Here is an 18782-nt window from a genome sequence, read left to right on the forward strand (position 1 = left end):
TATACACGATGCCTAAAAAAAATCACAATTTAATTTATGACTAAAGTTATAGTTCAAGTTATAAAGTTTATACTATTGAGTGTTTGCAAAATATATTTGTGTGTAAATTTTCAAGTATGAGAATTTTTCATTTGTAAGATATAGAGTCTTATTCTATAAATTTACAATTTTTTTATGTATTTTCCCAAAATGTTGACGAGCTCTCGCCTAGATGTAAGGCGGAAAGCATGTTAACCTCCCCAAAATGCACGTTCGGCAGTCAACAAACACGCGCGGAGTAGTGCTGACGTTTTTCAACTGTAAAACCACTGAGACCTTCTTAGAACAAAAACATTTTCAGTGGTTTGAACATTTATTATAAAGCATTTAATCCAGTAAATCAATCAAAATTAGTTTTTAATATATTCTCAGGCTCAAAGCGGGTTGAACCAAATTAATTCCGCGCGAAATGCATGTTGTTGTTTAGTGGGTGGTGAAAACTTTGTCATGTGGACAAATGATGAAGACTTTTTGAAATTGTGATATTCTGTTGTTTCGATACAATAAAATAAAAATGAAACTTTTAAAATGATATAAAATATATCCGTAGATTTTATTTGAAAGTGTTCTCTTAATTCCCATTGGTAATGAAGATAATAGGTAATAGAACAATTTGTAATATGAAAATAAATACATAGAGAAAAACCTTTTTATGAACATAGTGATATTCTCTTAACTTAACCTAATCTTTTATAAATATTTTATTATATTTTTTATTCACCATTTATTGGGCATATGTATCAATCAAGTCTCTTTTCCAGAACCTAGTTGCTTAATTGTGGTGAAAAGGTTTTGCTATACCCAATAACACAGTTATATGTATATATATAAATATATATATATACATAACTAAAACGTGTTTTGACAAAATTTATTTATAAAAATCCAACTAAAATCATTAATTCAGCCAAATCTTTCTTCGGTTGAGTTTCTATTCAATTCAATTAAAATAGTAGTTTCTTTTGATTGTAGCAAAACAAACTTAAATTAATTCTTATATACAAGTATTTTGGAATTCATATTTTAAAACCTGTAAAAATTATTCGATAACCGTAGCTATATAGACTATAAAATATACCACTTTAAATGCTTCCTGAAAGCAAAGAAAAGCTTTAAGTTGTACATCTATTATATAGCTATTTATTTTTGCCAGTTAAAAGCAAGATTTATTATTATGAATTATTTGTAATAGTGAGAGAATGGAAAAGGAAAATAGCAATGTTAAAATAAATTACAATTTCCTCATAAAATTCAATTTAAATTGAATGTATACATATGGAAAATTCTATATACATATGTTAACTAAATCAATGTAACTAAAATATTTTTCACAGTTGGTGCTGAATACAATCAGAGATGGATAGATGATTTTATTCAATATCATTTTTTTGATAATAAAGAAATATGATGAGAAAGGCATTAAAGTTATAAGCAAGATGCAGAAATGTCTTCACCCAATAATATCACTTGTTGTTGTTTTGGCTAGCTGTTTTGCTGATAAGATAGGTAATATATTCTCTATATTTAACAAATAATAAATATTAGATTGATAGATCGTTTTAATTCAATATTGATCATACATGATAATGCAAAATGCGTCTAATTTTGATTTTCATGAATAAACATTTTCATTTAATAACATCAACACTTCTTCAATTACATCAATAATTTTGCAATGACCGATTGCACTCGTGATGACATAATTACGTCCAATTAATTATCGTTTATCAGTATAATTTATTTTCTATTTATTTCATGATATTGTTAATTCTTTAATCATTAATTATGAGATATGAAATTATAATCTGTGCCTGACATGTATGATTGAGGCAATTTAATTTTGTAATTTATGACTAATGAATAGCTGGCAGTAATTGAATGTTTAAAGCTTAGTGTTGTGTATTACGATATCAAACTTTATTTTCCAGAAAATAAAGGCTAGGATTCGAAACTTATGTAAATTAAATAAACTTGCAAAAAATTAGAATATTCTTATTAGAAAATACATACATATTATTATCCACACATTTATTTTTTTTATACAACACCTGGACGTTTGAACTCAAATTATATATATTATATTATCACATGATTTTACTTAATATATATGTATATATATATATATATATATATATATATATATTCATTTATATATATTTATATATATAAAGGTTGACCATATGACCTTTTTAGACTAATTAGAAATTTAGTTGCTCAGTTGTTTAGGAAATATGTCAAAGAGTTTATGAGGGCGGTCTAACAGTCGTGATAAGGGTCAATCTCATTATACATTTAAGGCCAATTATTTGGATTTGGAAAACACTTTTTTCAATTAAAATAAATTTAGTTTGTAATAAATAATAAACGAGAAGTGTAACATATTATTTCAAAATGCTGTTTTGTTTTGTTAAATTAAAATATTTTCTGATTGATGGTCATAGTTAGAATTTTTTTTATTTATATATATATATATATATATATATATATATATATACATTATTTTCATATCTCAGACAGATAGAAGTGTCAGGTATGAGAGATTATGAAAACAGTTCACCTAAGTTATATATACATTTCATTTGATTATTTCATTAATTTAATATCTATTATAATTAAAATATTTTTATATAACTCTTCAGTCTTCTTTGTCTTCAATTTCCTTATATATGATATTTCTTTATTTTTCTTTTAAATTTATCGAATTGATTTGTTAATGTGAAAGAAACGGAGAATCTCTAAAATATTGCCTTTAATTTTGATTTATGGTTTTCACCTCCTGGATAATGGATAATGATTATCTTGTTTTTTTATTTTATACTAATTATAGGTGGCATTTTGCTTTAAGGCGAGTTGCATAAACTTTCAAAAATGTGTAAATAATTGATAAATAAAAATCAATATATTAATTTATGTGATTTATAAGTATATTTAAGTGATTTATAAGTATAAGTTGCTGTAGAGCATTGATTTTCTAAGTGATACACATGGACCTCTATCAAAAAAAATGTTAGAGATCCACGATAGTGGATTGCAACACACCTTGTTAATATCTATTGTTTATTATAATTTTTAAGTCAAAAATCTAAATAATGTTTAATCATGTATTTGTATTTTTACATTGAATGCTCAATATGAAATGTTAGTACAAATATAAATTTATAAAGAGAAAAATATTTAAAAATTTGGCAAAGCCTAAGGGGTCCACGACATAAACAAGTTTGGGAACCTGTGCTGTAGAGTATTATTATGTGAGAAACTAGTACAGATTATTCAATTTGATCAAACTTTTCAAACAAGATAATTATTTTTGCATCCTGAGAAATATTACACATTATTGGAAAACGAACACACATGAAATATTTCTTAGAAACGCGGGCGATAAATCCAAACTTTGAAATTTTTTATAATTAAATCACTTGTAGTAATTCTTTAACATTTTAGTATGTTCATTAAGACCAGAAACTTTATACAAGTTTCTTTTCAATCGTCAAAACAATTTAACAATCAATTATGGAGAAACGATCTGACCGACCTCTGCCAAAACCTGATTAGCACGATCCCCAAATGATATCAAATAGTTTTTGGTTAATCAAAATCAATTTAAAATTTTTTACGAAAACGTTGGCTAAAAATTTTTGCATTTTTCTGCTAATTCTAAAAAAACTGTTTGTTCGACTTGAAAATCTTTACAATGGAAGTTCTTATTACGTTTTCTTAAATTTTTGAAATCAGTTCAATCGTTCCTGAGAAAACGTCGAAGAAATGTCAAAAAATGACTCCCAAATTTGATCTCAAAAGATTCAGAATGACTTGTAACGTCGAGCAAGCGTGGAATTAGCAAGTCAGATTTTTTAGCAAAAAAATAAAAATTTTATATGTCTAGGTAGACATATACGTTAGATTTAATTCCTACATTATTATTATTTATTTTCTAGAGGTAATCGAAGAGACAGGATGCGCCGATTCGGAATTCCGGCTGACGTGTGCCCGTTTGACGTCCCTGATAGCAATTTTAGAAGCAGGTTTATACACACCAGATTCGCAGGTGTATGGAAACGGAAACCGGAACCAAACCAGGAATAGAACTACTCAATTTGGAAGCACCAACTGTCGGCGAATGTACAAGGCACATTTGCAAAGGGATCTTTTCGAGTGGATCCATATCAATAATAACAAAGTGCCGGTAAAGGGGGTTCAAAATCTACGAGGTCCTCTAAATAATAGGTAAATATCACGAATAAGAAAATAATAGAGTCGAAAAAAACGATCTTGATATGAGGTTCCTATAAACCATTTCTGTCGCATTGTACCATATTTATTGGCAATTACTATACAAATTAATTTTGAGTATATATGTATATGTGCACAAATTATACACAAAGTGTTAACTAGCTCGTTTAAATTATAATTAATAGTATATAAATGTACTCACAACTTTATTTACTTATCAACATTTTTAAATATCTTTTATATGCTTCTCATACATTTTAAATTTTTTTCATTTAACTTTTCAAATTTCAAAATATAAATGTACTCACAACTTTATTCACTTATCAACATTTTAAAATATTTTTATATGCTCCTCATACATTTTCAATTTTTTCATTTAACTTTTCAAATTATTGATTGGATTGGAAGTATTATTGCACTTTTTGTTATATATGTAGCTATCTAGTAACATTTTAAAAATAAAATTCTTTGAATCATATTAAAGTGGTTAAAATAAAAATTGATTTTAATTTTAAAGAATGACTTGTTTATTTATTATTAAAATGTAGAATTAAATATCATAATAAATATAAGTATGAATACACTGCAATCTTTTTTGCACTTTTGCTTAATAATATTTGATCTGTTGAACAAGTAATAAGAAATAAATAAATTACATATCTAAAAGTATAATATTTGCTTTTTATTATAAGCATATTAACTTATGGAATTTCTCCATGATCCATTAGTTTCGTTTCTATTACTTGTTTTGCAAGTCCAACATTATTTAATGAAAGTGCAAAAAACTGCCTTGTTTTTATATTTTATATAGTTTTTATATAATATATGAAAATCGTTATAGTCGGACAACAATAAAAATTTAATGAATTTTATATACATGTAAGTTTATTTTAAATTCTTTTAAAATTATTTAAAATTCATACATTACTGCTAATGTTATAACCTTCATTCAGGAGAAATATACTAAAAATATCATTTTAGACACAGAACTATATCGTGCATTCCCTGTTCTTGAATAACTATTATTTTTTCTTTGTTCTGTCTATTTTTTAATATTTACAACAACTTAATATCCCCATCCTCATACGATAATATTTATTTATGCGTAGTGGTTTTTTTATCTTAGGATAATATCAAATTATAGATATTTAAGTACTTTATTACTATACTTATGTGCATTAAATCAGTTTTAGTATTTTGCTTATGAATGAAAGATATGGACTACAGTCAAAGCGTAATTTTGTAAAAAAAATAGCTTTTATAGATGCAATGTATGTATAATTATATACATACATATATAATATAATCTAGAATATGCCTCTATGCTTATATCTATTTTCCCTAAATATGTCCAAAATATATTTTGGATGATTTTATCCATGAAGTTATGTGTGCTTTTATGCTCTGTTTTCTGGCAATGTGTGTGTCTAAAATATGTTTGTCATGATTTTATCTATAAAGTTATATGTGTATCTATTCTCTGCAGATGTTCGGGCAAAAACCATTGCAGTTTTAAACTGCACGAGGATCACAGAAATTCCGAACAATGGGGACCAGGACTCGTGCGCATTACGTACGCGTGTATGGCAGGTGAGTGGCGACTCTATAACACCATTTCATAAACGGCGAGCTTGTTAATAAAAGATTTACAAAAATTATTGATGTAGATTTTTTTTATTTAAAATGTTTATAGATTCACATATCTATATGATTAAAATGTTCCTAGAACAAGGTTCCTGGTAAAAATCCTAGTAAGGTTCCAAAAGTTGCTAAGCATTCTAAAAACTACATGGTAAGAGTCTAAAGTTCCTTCGAAGTAACAAATAAGTATCTATTGTGGTCACTAGTGTAATTTAAGACTTGATGGATATTATTAACTTCCCGTAGGGTAAGTTATTGTAATCGTCCAAAAACCGAAATGAAATTTCGATAACTCTTCGAAATAACATTTCTCGACGTTTAGAAGGTTTCTGAACATTTTGGCATACCTCAGAAAAAATGGATGTGTGTGTATGTATGTACGGATACAATTTTTCATTCACGTTTTCGGGCGCACAGATCAACCGATTTGAATGGTTCAAAAAACATTCGATTCCTATTGATAGGGAGATGTGCTGATTAGTTTTTGGCAAGAACAGGTCCAACAGTTACAGAGATAAAAAGCAAAGATTGCAGAAAATAGAAATCGAGTTTTTGAGAAAGCGGAGTATCCGATTTGAATGATCTAAAAAACATTCAATTAGTAATGATTGAGAGAAGTGGTTATTAGTTTTTGGCAGAGGTAGGTGCAGCAATTCCCGTATACAGAGCTAAATGTTAAAAAAATTGCATATTTGAGAGAACTAAACGTCCGATTTAAATGATTTCAGATTTTATTTTTAATTCTGACTAAAGTTCTAATATACTTTAAACAAATAATTTCAACTCTGCGATTCTGTTTATATAATTCTTATAAATATTAGACAATGTTACAATATTTATAATAATCTATTTGAAAACATTCAGTATTCCTTGAACATTCCGCTACGGTACGAGAAGTTCCAGCAATTTGCTTTAACACTAGTATTTATTTTAATTTTATGATCTTATAAATGTTTATTAGTATGCAGACTTTGTCTTACTTTTCGTTTAATTTTCTGCGTCTCTAAAATTGTTTCTATGCTAGTAACACAGATGTGATCAATTTAAGTGATAATAAGTATTGTGTTTAAATTATATACTTTATCAAAAAAAATTGTATAATTGAATAAAAAAGCAAAATTTATTACATTATTACATTAGTATAAATTGAGTTATAAATTGTTCTGATATAAGCTAATTATTGTTTTAAAATGTAACATTCAAATAGACCTTTCTATATGGATTTTTCTTGATTTTTTATAAGATAATGTTTCAAAAAAATGTAATATTTCAAAATAATCTTGAAGCTTGGTTCTGTAAAAATATACATAGTTACATATTCAAGTTCAGATTACAATTTTGAGTAAATACTGATATTGTTTCTACTCTCATAAATTATTCAATGACGGGCAGTTTTCTGCTCAACCAACTGCGTCGGCCAACGGTTTTTAGGGGTAGATGTATTGTTTATATTATTTAGTTACATGGGGTATTTTATTGATATATGACTTACTCGTATTTGTTATGTAGTAGTTGCTGATTGATTGATTCAATAACAAAATGATACTTTCAAGACTTGTTTTCATAAATATTGGTTATCATAAAGAGACAACATAAATCTTCTTTATGTAATATGTAACAGTAGCATATCCATTTCGATAAATTTTCAGATTTTATGATTATATCGGATCGATACCGTATCATTTGATCCGTTGCGTAAATATGATGAAATATTTGAAATAACTCTGGCACCCTATTCTTTTTGATATCCGTGAAAGAGTCGTTCTAACAATGCGTATTTTCTAGATAATTCCGATACAGGAACGTGATTTTTCGGTATTTTGTGTTCTTTTATAACATTGTAGAAATAACTTGCCAAAATTCTCCTGGCTTCCTCGTAGATTTTAGTCAGAGGTCCCAGGTCCCAGGCTTGCCTTGGGCAGCCTGGTGACAAGCAGTAGTTTTACTTGGAAATAAAGATAGCAATATGTTTTAAAGTGAAAATAGCCCTTGATCGGCATTTTGCAGAATTAATTATTGCATACTGACTAACTGTTAAGTTGAATTTTCACAACAGCTAATAGGACCCTTAAAAGTTATGATCGCTCAAATAATATGTATAAAAAATCTCTTGTAACACTGATTAGTTGTGCTAGCATACTTTGTTTCAAACGTAATGATAATTAAAATTAAAATGATTTATTAATTGAATATGTGTTCATCTATATATTTCTATATATATGGTGTAAATGTCTCATAAAGATATTTATGATCTAGTAAAGTTCGTACATGCAAATCCATTTTAACTTGAAAGAAAATAGGGGAAGCCTATAATTCAATGGAATATTTTACATATTTAAGTCGACACGATTTTGCACTTCACTTGAATACAATATTTGGTATAAAAATAACAAGCGAAAGTATTTATTCTACTTTGTTCTAATTCAATTTGAAAAACTAAAAGCTTCTCACTACCCAATGTCGAATGCTGTATTTCAAGGAAAGTACATATACGGAAATATTACTAGATTGTAAGTTCGCACGATTTTATCAAGTTTCTAAATCTACCCTTAGTTCCATTAAGCAGACATAGGGCTAATAAATTAACCAATAACTATGTACAATGGGAAAAGGACACAATGCACTTGGTCACTAACACGTGTCTGTGTAGAATTTGATTTTTGATGAAATATCAGTAATGATTTTATCATCCATTTGTATAGAAATACCCACTTTTATACATATCATTTTTGAACATAGATATATGGCTACAAACCAAAACCTATTTTATACATTTTCTTACATATGATACTCCATTAACTTCTAGTTTATGTGATAAATCTTATATATTACTTTCTAGAACTAATGAGTAATATTCAGACTTAGAGGTAATATATCTGGTAATTGCTTTTTGAACCTAATGAGTAATATTCATACTTAGAAAAAAAATCTATTACTCGTTGGTGTTATATATTTTGGTTTAGAATTCATTCAGGGCTTCCACATCTTGATGAAAGCACTGAATTTATACCGGCTTTCGTAAAAATTTCAGGGGATCGGTTTGTACATATTAGATTTGACTCCAATAAGCAAAAAACGTAACAAAAGATTCCTTTCGTAGGGTAAAATGCGACAAAACCCCGATAAATATACAAGGTGACCATAAACCCAGGATCGGCCCATTTCGCACGTTTCTTTGAGACCGATTTGTTAAAAGTATCGACACAAAAAATATTGTACCAAAAAGGGGTATTACTATAAATTACTTCTTATGTGAGTCTGGTTGTTAAACTCTATTTTAATAACTCGAGCATAAGATGGTGCCTTATATGAGACTGGATTGCCTTGTTAATAGCATAAAGAACTGAATGACTAGGTATTAATTCTAACAATGATGTGTGAAACATTTCAGTTTTGTATATATATATATATATATATATATATATAAATCTTTTCTCTAAATAGAACTATTAAATCCTCATTAGCAAGCTCGTTGTTTTATGTAGACAACCATCCGATTTGTAACTTGAGCAAGGCAATTTAAAAATAATCGTAACCCTTGTATTTTTAATGTAGGAAATAGGAAGTCCTTACTGATTTGTTAATTAGATTATTTCAACTTTATTATGGCTGTAAACTTAAAAATAGATATAATTAATAAGACTTTTCTAAATTTGGAGAAATCACACATAAAAATAAAGAATAGTTATAAGAGGATGCGTAGACACACTTGTTAATATTTATATTTATATATAATTTTAATTAATTTATATTATTTAAAATGACAGAATCTTCGATATCGAGATTATGTGGTGCTTCTCTGACTCGATCAACGGGTTTTATAATGTCGCCTGGATATCCTGGTTATTATGTTGGAGGATTGTCTTGTTTCTGGACAATAACTCCACCACCTGGTTTGCAGGTGGAGTTTTTGCTACTTGATGTGTCACTCAGAGGTAAATAAGATATAAATGATATCAAATTATTATTTAACAATTAAACAAATGATATTTATTTAATTTTCAGATATAGTGGATAATGAGTCGTTTTGTGTTGATAGTTTAACCATAACCGATCATACGATTGGTAGGCATTTAATTCGCACATGTGGCGAAAGTCAGAAAATTACATCTATAAGTTCACAAGGAGATCAGAAATTAACAGTTACATTCACTACCCGATCAAAAAACATTTATCCTAAAAGAGGATTTCTACTTTATTATAAAGGTATATAAACCATTTATTATAAGTGTTGGAAAATTCATGATAAAAATGTGTAAAATTCATTCAATGTGAATTGCATTGTAAAATTACGAGTCTATTGGTCGGATGAAACATCGTACTATATAAAAAAATATCGTGCAAGTTTAAAACGAAAATGCTACTTTTTTTAATATAACTATTTTCCTAAAGATCATCTTATTTTGTCTAACTTGTTTGTAATTAACGATACATCTAAGATTTAATCCAATTTAATTTCAACTCCATGTTAATTAGATGACGCTCTTAATTTCATTTTCCGACTCTTGAACTTCTTATTTTTTCTCATCTGTGTAAATTTTCGAAGGAGAGCTAGGGGTTTGTTGTAACAGTTTTTTTAATAAATATATCTTGGAATCTGATATCTAAGAAATAAAGTTGAATAGTTGCTATGATTATTCCATTAACAAATTCCAAAGTAAAAATAATGCAATAACTATTGTTTATTATTTCACAATTAATACTGTTCAAGAAAAAGTGCGTTGTTACAGTTTACCCCGTGTTTGCGGCAAGTTGTAACATTTACCAGGGCGACAAGAAAACGGCAATACTATCTCTGAAATTCAATTGTTTGCTTATTTCAAGAAAATTGACATGTTTCTAAGTAATTTTTAGTTAGGAAACAAATTTTTGTCGACGATTTCGGGAACACGTATCAACTTATTTAAATAATTCATTCGAGATTCGTATTGATGGGGAGACGTGTTGACTAGTTTTTGGCAAAGACAGGTCTAGCCGTTTCGAAGATAAAAAAAAAACAAAAATAGTGATTCAGTTTTTGAGATAACGGAGCGTCCAAATTGAATGGTTCAAAAAAAAATTTATGTGTATTGATGAAATGAAAAAGTGATTAAATTTTTGGGGAGGCAAGTTCAGCGGTTTCAGAGATCCAATATGAAGAGTAAAAAAAATTGCCATTTGGCGGTCAAAAATGATCATTAGACATATGCACATCAATGATCAGATATTTTATAGAGAATATAGTTTAATTAATTATCATATACTTGTAATAAACTTAATATAGACTTAGAAAAAAAAACTCGTCGCCTTCGAATTAAATGCAAAACTAGTCACATTGTAAGAATTATTTATGTGCTACAAAGCTATGAAGCATACTGAAATTTGAATATAATTCCAAACAAAATTATGTTGCGCAAATAATATAAATAGCAACAAATATTTTGCGGAATTTGTTTAAAGAAGAAACAATATGTACATAATGCAAAACTGTCTTACAAGACAAAGTCTACATTTAAAGTATTAAAAAATCATTTTCATGATTACTATAGTCTTTTTCAAATAAAAGAAATTTCAGTTCTATCATCATAATAATTCATATCGATTATCATGACATGTATCACAACAAATGTTCTATTTTCTAATTGTTTAAAAATTTATAACAACCATTTGAAAAAAATATTTTGGATTTTAGGTACTACTTCAACTAGTCAAAAGTATACATCTTAACTAATACTAATTTATTAGAGTCTCTCCTACTTTAAGGTCTAATGGACTTTGTGCATCTGAATAAATTAACTATTTATAACTAGATATTAATGTGTACAAATTTAGTTTACATTTCCATGGGTTGCTTTCCAATTTTTATTCGTAAGACTGCGACACTGTCTTTAAAACAGCCAGCAGCATGATTGCTTTGAAAAATGTTCAAAAAAAATTCTTCATATTAAAAAAAATTTAAAAAAATCAAATAAGTTCAATTTTTTCAAAAATTTCAAATCTCTCTAAAATTTAATTTTATCAAAGTTTTCAAAAAAATTTAAAGCTTTCAAAAATTTTAAAATACGGTACGGAACAGTTCCACAAATTTGCCTCAAGGCACGATGCCATGCACCACCAGTTTATATATTAAAAACAGCACTATGAAACATAAAACGTAACCAAATAGCGTAAATCAAAAACAATATCATTGATTAACTAATGTTATATTATACACTTTTATTTACTAACTTTATATTAATCGTTTTCAGTTACAGGCTGCAAATTGCCTCAATTGCCGAAAGGCGTAAAAATACTTCAACTGTCCTCCGCCAGACGTGGAGCGTCGTCTAAAGCTAAAGATATCGTCGTTCCATATTTATCTCAACATGTTGTTTACAAGTACTTCCTGAGAGTCCCTTATTCTCATACGAGAAGGAAAAAGACTTACGATCTCGCACCGAGGGGCAAACATAGGAGAGATAACAGGCCAGAAGAGACGAACACGAACCACAGCTCGGAGCATTCGGCCGAGAGTGACGCGAAATCGGCGGCGGCGAACGGTCGGAACAGTCTGCCTGTGCGCGCCCGGTACAGCTGTGCGGTCGAAGGTTATGTCTTTCCTGATACTCTCTCCGAGGAAAGAATTCTGGTCTGTGTCGACGGACGCACGTGGAATAATACTTTGCCCAGCTGCATTGGTAAGTAGAATTATTAATTTATTTATCATACACCTAAGTCTGTTTTTACACGGTAGATTGGTTCCAGAAGAAGCCGTGCAAAAAAAAAAACTGTGTAAAAAAAGACATTGATCTTATACAAAAATGGGTGATTTGTTCCTAATCTCTAAAACCTATTAAAATTAGTGAAAAACAAGAATTTTTAAGAACAAGAATTCATGTTTATTTTATTAAATCAAATATATAATGCTTATTATATTATTACACAAGCATAGTAATTAATGACAAAAAAGATATGCACTCTAATCTTAAAAGTATATATATTAGATTGTCAAATATCTCCCTTCCGCTTTTTTGCTCTTGGTTTATAATACAAAAAGGCGGAAGGGAGATATTTGACAACCTAATATAAATTAAATGTATGGCAAGTTCAGGAACTAAAAAACTATGTTGTGAACGAAAAGAATAGGTTATTCAATTTTTAAGGTAAAAAATAAAATAAAATAGAATAAGTGAAAGTAAATACCAGTAAAAATTGTTTGTACGCGCTAAAGGGGAATTCACTTAAATCTGACTAGTAAATTTTATTGTATGCACATAAAGAGAATTCCCTTAAATTAGTGCTATTCACATTTGCTTTGACCAGTAAAAATTGTTTGTACGCACTAAAGGAGAATTCACTTAAATCTTTAAGCTAGTGTTCGCAAACTATCGATACTATCGATGGTTTCAGACTTTTTTCTTTCATAAATACTTTTTTGTGATATGAACATACTTCGCAAAAATTAAATTTGACAAAAAAAATGTAAGTACATAAAATTTCAAATCGTGCTAAATGGAATAAAATCGTGTAAAAAAATTAAAAATATTCAATTTTCAAACCGTGTTATATCAAAATCGTGTACAAAAAGACCGTGTAAAAACAGACTTAGGTGTACTATTACCAGGATACCATGTATAGATTGCTATACACATTCTCAAATGTAATATAAGCAAAACGCGTGTAATTAGTTCAATATAAACCTTAAAAACTACTTATATTTTTAACTTCCTTTAGGATAAGTTCTACTATTGTCTAAAAATCGAAAATTAAAATTTTTGCTCATCTTTACGTTTCCAAGGTTTCTGAACATTTTGGCATACCTTAGAAAAAATGAATATTGGTGTGTGTATGTATGTATGTATGTGCGGATACAAATTTACGTCGACGATTTCGTCAACACGGATCAACCGATTTGAATAATTCAAGCAACATTCGATTCTGGGACACGTGCTGATAAGGTTTCAGTAAAGGCCGGGACAGAACAAACAGAGCCAAAAATGGTAATTCAGTTCCAGCAATTTCCTTTAAGCCACGATGCCATGCACTACTAGTTCATTATACTATTTCTAAACATATTATCAGATTTAATACAAACAAAATGCATGTAATTAGTTAAAAATAAACTTTATAAGCTATACTTATATTTTCTCATCGCTTCGAAGCGCAGAATATTCTTGTCAATGCTTTCATTCACAAACTGCTTATACGGCGCATATGCTATTTGCTGACATGCGTGAATTTGATAAACTGAATCATAAAATTCATTATATAGAGCACATCTTTCTTTACATCAAAATATTGCAATCAATATGTATAAAGCTCTTCTTTATTCATTCATATTTATTCATACATTTTTATTATCAAGTGTGCTATTTTATTATTAAGATAAAAATATATTATAACATTAAGAAAATTGACTTGATGGTTAACTTTATGACTTTATAATTAGGTTTTATATTACTTCATATTAAATTTATTCTTTATTACTTCATATTTATTCACATATTTATTCATACTGCATACTGTTTAGTTTTTTTATTATTATTATAAAAATTTATTATAATTTTCAGAACATTGACTTTTAAGTTTAAGTAAATAACTAGGACAAACGGAAATAAAATGAAAATCAATCACAAGAAAATATAAGCACATGTTTTAATACGATTTAATGAAATAAAAAAACACTTAATGCAAATTTAATTAAATTATGTATTATTGTTATTATAATTTATATCTATCTATATATATATATATATATATATATATACATATATATATAAATATGTGTATACATATATATATATATATATATAAATATATATATATACATATATATATATACATATATATATATATATATATATATATATGTATATATATATTTCTCTGTTTTGTTTTTCATTACTCACTTTCGACTTATTCTGATTGTTGAAATTTGTAGTAATAAAAAAAAAATAATTACGTATAATTGGAAGAAAATTACGTTTTCTAATGTTTAGATAAACTGTAAAAAATTAGAAAAAAATCAATGAAAAGTTTGTGAAATAATTTACAGTTCTGCCATTTTAATCGGTAATTTTCGTGCTATTTTGATGAAATCTGCAATGAAATTTTGTATAAAACGTGTTATATATATTCTCTGTTATACATATTAACCCATGAGTGACAATTTATTGTACATTTGTGAAGGTCTTCTAGAGGGTCAATCTAAATTTAATAATAGGACCTATTAAAATTAATTAAATCGTGAGCGTTCATACTGGTCTGAAAAACTGGACTCTTTGTAAATATTTTCCCATGGAAAAAATACTAATACTAATAATAATATATTATTAATTAATGCATGTTACCTATTATGAAATAGTTAATATTATGTTGTAAATGTAAATCATTTTAAAACAAATTGAAAATATTCCTTTTGCAGATATAAAAGAGAATAAAATAGACACAACCCCTCTTATTAACGAAGCAAAAGCTGTAATGGCTAACGAACAAGGCGATATGTTTTTCGGTAAATTTTGAATTATATTAATTTACTGTTAATTACATATATTGAAATTATTTATTTTATAAATAAAAGTGTGAATATATATTTACTTAACTGTAATATTTTTCCTTAGATATTATCGTTCCTTCATTGCTGATTGGCGGCCTTCTATTTGGAAACGCAATCATTCTATTTATTATCTACAGATATAGGAGAAGGTAAAGTTTATTAAAAAAACTGATTAAGGCGATTTTCACAAATGCTACTATTATAATAAAATAATAATTATTGACACTTTATTTATGTTTTTTTCAAATTTGTATTTACTTTTCAGACATCCTCCAACTTCTAGTCCAGAAATTAATGATGTTCCTTCGTCTTCGGTGGCGCCATAAAATATATTGCTCATTATAAATGTTATATATATATATATATATATATATATATATATATATATAATATATATATATATATATATATATATATATATAATATACTGTATACATATTTTTACAATTTAAATGCTTTTAAGAACATAGAAGTGTTAAATAATTATAATATAATATATTTTACTGTTTATAAATGGTCTTTAGGATAATTCTTTTTTAACGTTTTACTAGCTTTATATTTTTTCAACTTTTCATGCCATTCTGATTTGTTCGAGACCAAAGTTGGAAAAAGTATGTGTGTATGTGACTTTTCGTCGGCGTTTTCTCAAAGAACGGCTGCACCTATTTTAAAAGAATAAAAGCCATTTTATGTATCTGGATAATATATTGATATATGAGGAATAATATATTTTTCTCCTTAGTATGTATGTTCCTTTTTGCTCTGGATTAATATGAGTAAGTAAGTTACTCACTTCCATACTAATTTTAGAGTCTGTGACATCAGCTTGATTTCAGAGTGGGGATGATAACCTTCTAAATAACAAACAATATTCAATTTTAACTGTCCGATTCATTCAATTCACTTCGTGCGCATTTTTCTTTGTACTTTGTATATTAATATGCAATACTTTAATCGAACAATTTATATCAAAAATATATAGATATTAATAGTAAAATGAAGTTCTCTGATCTGCTAATATTTGTATATTTACATGTAATCTGCGAAGCTTATAAGCCTGTAGTATTAATGCATGGAATTTTAACAGGAAGCAATAGTATGAATTTAATAGGCAAACGTATTCAAGAGGTACCACGGTAAAAAAATGTTTTAATTAAATATAATTATATTAGAAATTATTTAATACATAATTATGTATATATATAATATATATATATATATATATATATTAATATATATTTTATAATTATAAAATATAATTTCATATCGAATCACATTCAAGATACACCCAGGAACAGTTATCTACAATACTGAAAAGTTTGCAGGTTGGTCAAGTTTAGAGCCAGCTTGGCGTCAGGTTCATGAAATAATTGATGATATAAAAAATATTTCTGATAGTCATCCCGATGGAATACACATCATTGGTAATGCACATATGTTTTATATAAATAATATATCTTGTAAATATTGAAACTATTTTGCAGGTTATTCTCAAGGTGGCCTTCTGTCCAGAGTTGCAATACAATCGCTTCCCAATCACAATGTGAAGAAGCTCATATCTTTAAGTTCACCTCAAGCTGGTCAGTATGGAGGTAAGACAATGCTTTACACATAATGTAATTTATATTAGATGCTAAAAAAACATAATAATATTGAAATATATTTATAGCTGCATTTTTGCATTTGATATTTCCCAATTTGGTTTGTAAGACGGCATATGAATTATTCTACTCACGAATTGGGCAATATACTTCTGTGGGTAATTATTGGAATGATCCATATCATCAAGATCTGTATATGAATATTAGTGTTTTTTTGCCATATGTTAACAATGAATTACATTCTTCAAAATCATCTCAATTCAAAAACACTTTGAAAAAGTTAGAAAAATTTATTTTAATTGGTGGACCAGATGATGGAGTTATAACACCGTGGGAATCAAGGTGAATTGATTTTTAGTTTAATATATACAATTATACACAAGAAAAATGTTTTTTTTTATATACTTATTGGCTTTTAATTTTTATTTTTATTAATTATTTTTAAATTCTTATTATGATTTATGAACAAATTTAATTGATTTAATAAAGAAATTATAATTTGTGAACTATATTATCTTGGGATGTTTTAGCCAATTTGGATATTATGATGAAAATGGTGATGTTATTCCATTGAAGAAGCGTGATATTTACACTAAAGACCTCTTAGGATTACGTGATATGTTTATAAAAGACCAGTTATTGTTTATAACAGTTCCAGGAGTACAACATTATGATTGGCATCTTAACACTTCTATAGTAGATAATTTTATCTTGCCACATCTAGATTGATTTTAGGCAATATAAAAAAAATGTCTTGTAATATAATTTATTTTAAATACAAAATTGAGTCTGAAACATATTTTAATATATATTGTATAATTAAATTATACTCATTATTTTTTTTTCGTGTAAGGTTTATGTTCTCTATATCCCCTATATTTGTGATCAAAATTACTTCGTTTTTCTATGATTGGTTTAGAATTTAAATTATATTGATAATTTTTAACCAAACTTGTTTCGCCAGCAGCAGGTTTGTTGAAGGTTGCACAAACATCTAGGGATTGATTTTCCATCAATTTTAATTTTGATTCAATAGCTCGAATTGTAGTTTCTCTACCTATTCTGTTTGAATTTGATGATGCTCCAGTTAGGGCAGAAATTTTTAGATCTGGCTTATTATTTATGTCTTCCTATAAAGAAAATTCAATAGTTACTTGAAAGTTTCACATACACAAGAATACATTATGCACATACATCATTGATTTTATTTGCAAATTTTACAACTACTCTTCTTCCCATTATTATTTTTCCATTCATGGTGTCCATAGCATGCTTTGCATCTCCAGAGGATTTATATGTAACAAAGGCAAAGCCTCTGTGTTGACCCTTATTGGTTCCATTGCGAACATATGGCAGATCAAAATTTTCAATATTACCGCATTTTTGAATAAATTTTAAAATTTGAAACCAGTTTATAAAAAAAAACTTCAGTTAATATGTAAATTGTATGTATGTACACATATATATTAAAACAATTATCCAACTTACTCCGTTAATCTTATATCCAAATTTCCAATCCATAACTTTTGCGGAGCTATTTCTTGCTCAGTCATTTTTGATATTTATTGGAACTGTAAAGCTTCAATTAAAGTCGTGCCTGGGTCGCAACTTAATTTAGCTTAGTAATATAACTAATATTTTAATATTAAATAAAAAATACACCTATCTCATATAATAAAATTGTTACAATATGTTCATTATAATTCTATGAAAATGAAAACTGAAAAAATCTATTTACAAAACAACATATAAATATA

At 27.3% G+C, this 18782-nt stretch overlaps 4 protein-coding genes across 5 annotated transcripts; 3 read left to right on the top strand and 1 right to left on the bottom strand.

The window, feature by feature from the left end:
* The first annotated feature begins 420 nt into the window (after nt 1-420).
* LOC113373547 lies at nt 421-4267 on the top strand. Its single transcript, XM_026613838.1, has 3 exons — nt 421-639; nt 1374-1545; nt 3975-4267. Exons 2-3 carry the CDS (start codon nt 1404-1406, stop codon nt 4265-4267), a joined length of 435 nt encoding a protein of 144 aa, XP_026469623.1. The 5' UTR covers nt 421-639; nt 1374-1403.
* Nucleotides 4268-5759: 1492 nt separating this feature from the next.
* On the top strand, nt 5760-15760 carry LOC113373138. Its single transcript, XM_026613453.1, has 7 exons — nt 5760-5859; nt 9678-9845; nt 9916-10116; nt 12138-12566; nt 15293-15379; nt 15489-15573; nt 15690-15760. Exons 1-7 carry the CDS (start codon nt 5853-5855, stop codon nt 15748-15750), a joined length of 1038 nt encoding a protein of 345 aa, XP_026469238.1. The 5' UTR covers nt 5760-5852; the 3' UTR covers nt 15751-15760.
* A 558-nt stretch (nt 15761-16318) lies between these two features.
* LOC113372532 (lysosomal thioesterase PPT2 homolog) lies at nt 16319-17812 on the top strand. The gene is made up of 5 exons (XM_026612872.1): nt 16319-16552; nt 16707-16848; nt 16909-17016; nt 17094-17367; nt 17556-17812. The coding sequence occupies exons 1-5, from the start codon at nt 16421-16423 to the stop codon at nt 17752-17754; spliced, it is 855 nt and encodes a 284-aa protein (XP_026468657.1). The 5' UTR covers nt 16319-16420; the 3' UTR covers nt 17755-17812.
* Nucleotides 17785-18750, bottom strand: LOC113372533 (probable RNA-binding protein 18). 2 transcript variants are annotated; one of them, XM_026612875.1, is made up of 3 exons: nt 18514-18750; nt 18220-18351; nt 17785-18155 (listed from the first exon to the last, which is right to left on the bottom strand). In XM_026612875.1, exons 1-3 carry the CDS (start codon nt 18544-18546, stop codon nt 17859-17861), a joined length of 462 nt encoding a protein of 153 aa, XP_026468660.1. In that variant the 5' UTR covers nt 18547-18750; the 3' UTR covers nt 17785-17858. The 2 variants fall into 2 exon arrangements, with proteins under 2 accessions (XP_026468660.1, XP_026468659.1); XM_026612874.1 differs by having other exon boundaries at nt 18220-18433.
* Between the last annotated feature and the right edge of the window lie 32 nt (nt 18751-18782).

Source organism: Ctenocephalides felis, unplaced genomic scaffold (assembly GCF_003426905.1).
Source record: "Ctenocephalides felis isolate EL2017-DRISC unplaced genomic scaffold, ASM342690v1 CF-g0.4_SCAFFOLD_01604, whole genome shotgun sequence".
NCBI lineage: Eukaryota > Metazoa > Arthropoda > Insecta > Siphonaptera > Pulicidae > Ctenocephalides > Ctenocephalides felis.

Excerpts from the sequence above, each read along its gene's own strand:
- LOC113373547 (XM_026613838.1), top strand. The coding sequence starts at position 1,404 with ATGATTTTATTCAATATCATTTTTTTGATAATAAAGAAATATGATGAG. Across the intron at positions 1,546-3,974 it reads CTGTTTTGCTGATAAGATAG|AGGTAATCGAAGAGACAGGA; the intron begins GTAATATATTCT and ends TTTATTTTCTAG.
- LOC113372532 (XM_026612872.1), top strand. The coding sequence starts at position 16,421 with ATGAAGTTCTCTGATCTGCTAATATTTGTATATTTACATGTAATCTGC. Across the intron at positions 16,553-16,706 it reads TAGGCAAACGTATTCAAGAG|ATACACCCAGGAACAGTTAT; the intron begins GTACCACGGTAA and ends ATCACATTCAAG. Across the intron at positions 17,017-17,093 it reads TCAAGCTGGTCAGTATGGAG|CTGCATTTTTGCATTTGATA; the intron begins GTAAGACAATGC and ends ATATATTTATAG.
- LOC113372533 (XM_026612874.1), bottom strand. The coding sequence starts at position 18,578 with ATGACTGAGCAAGAAATAGCTCCGCAAAAGTTATGGATTGGAAATTTG. Across the intron at positions 18,434-18,513 it reads TTGGATATAAGATTAACGGA|GTTTCAAATTTTAAAATTTA; the intron begins GTAAGTTGGATA and ends TTTTATAAACTG. Across the intron at positions 18,156-18,219 it reads TTGCAAATAAAATCAATGAT|GAAGACATAAATAATAAGCC; the intron begins GTATGTGCATAA and ends TTTTCTTTATAG.
- LOC113373138 (XM_026613453.1), top strand. Across the intron at positions 9,846-9,915 it reads ACTTGATGTGTCACTCAGAG|ATATAGTGGATAATGAGTCG; the intron begins GTAAATAAGATA and ends TTTAATTTTCAG. Across the intron at positions 10,117-12,137 it reads ATTTCTACTTTATTATAAAG|TTACAGGCTGCAAATTGCCT; the intron begins GTATATAAACCA and ends AATCGTTTTCAG.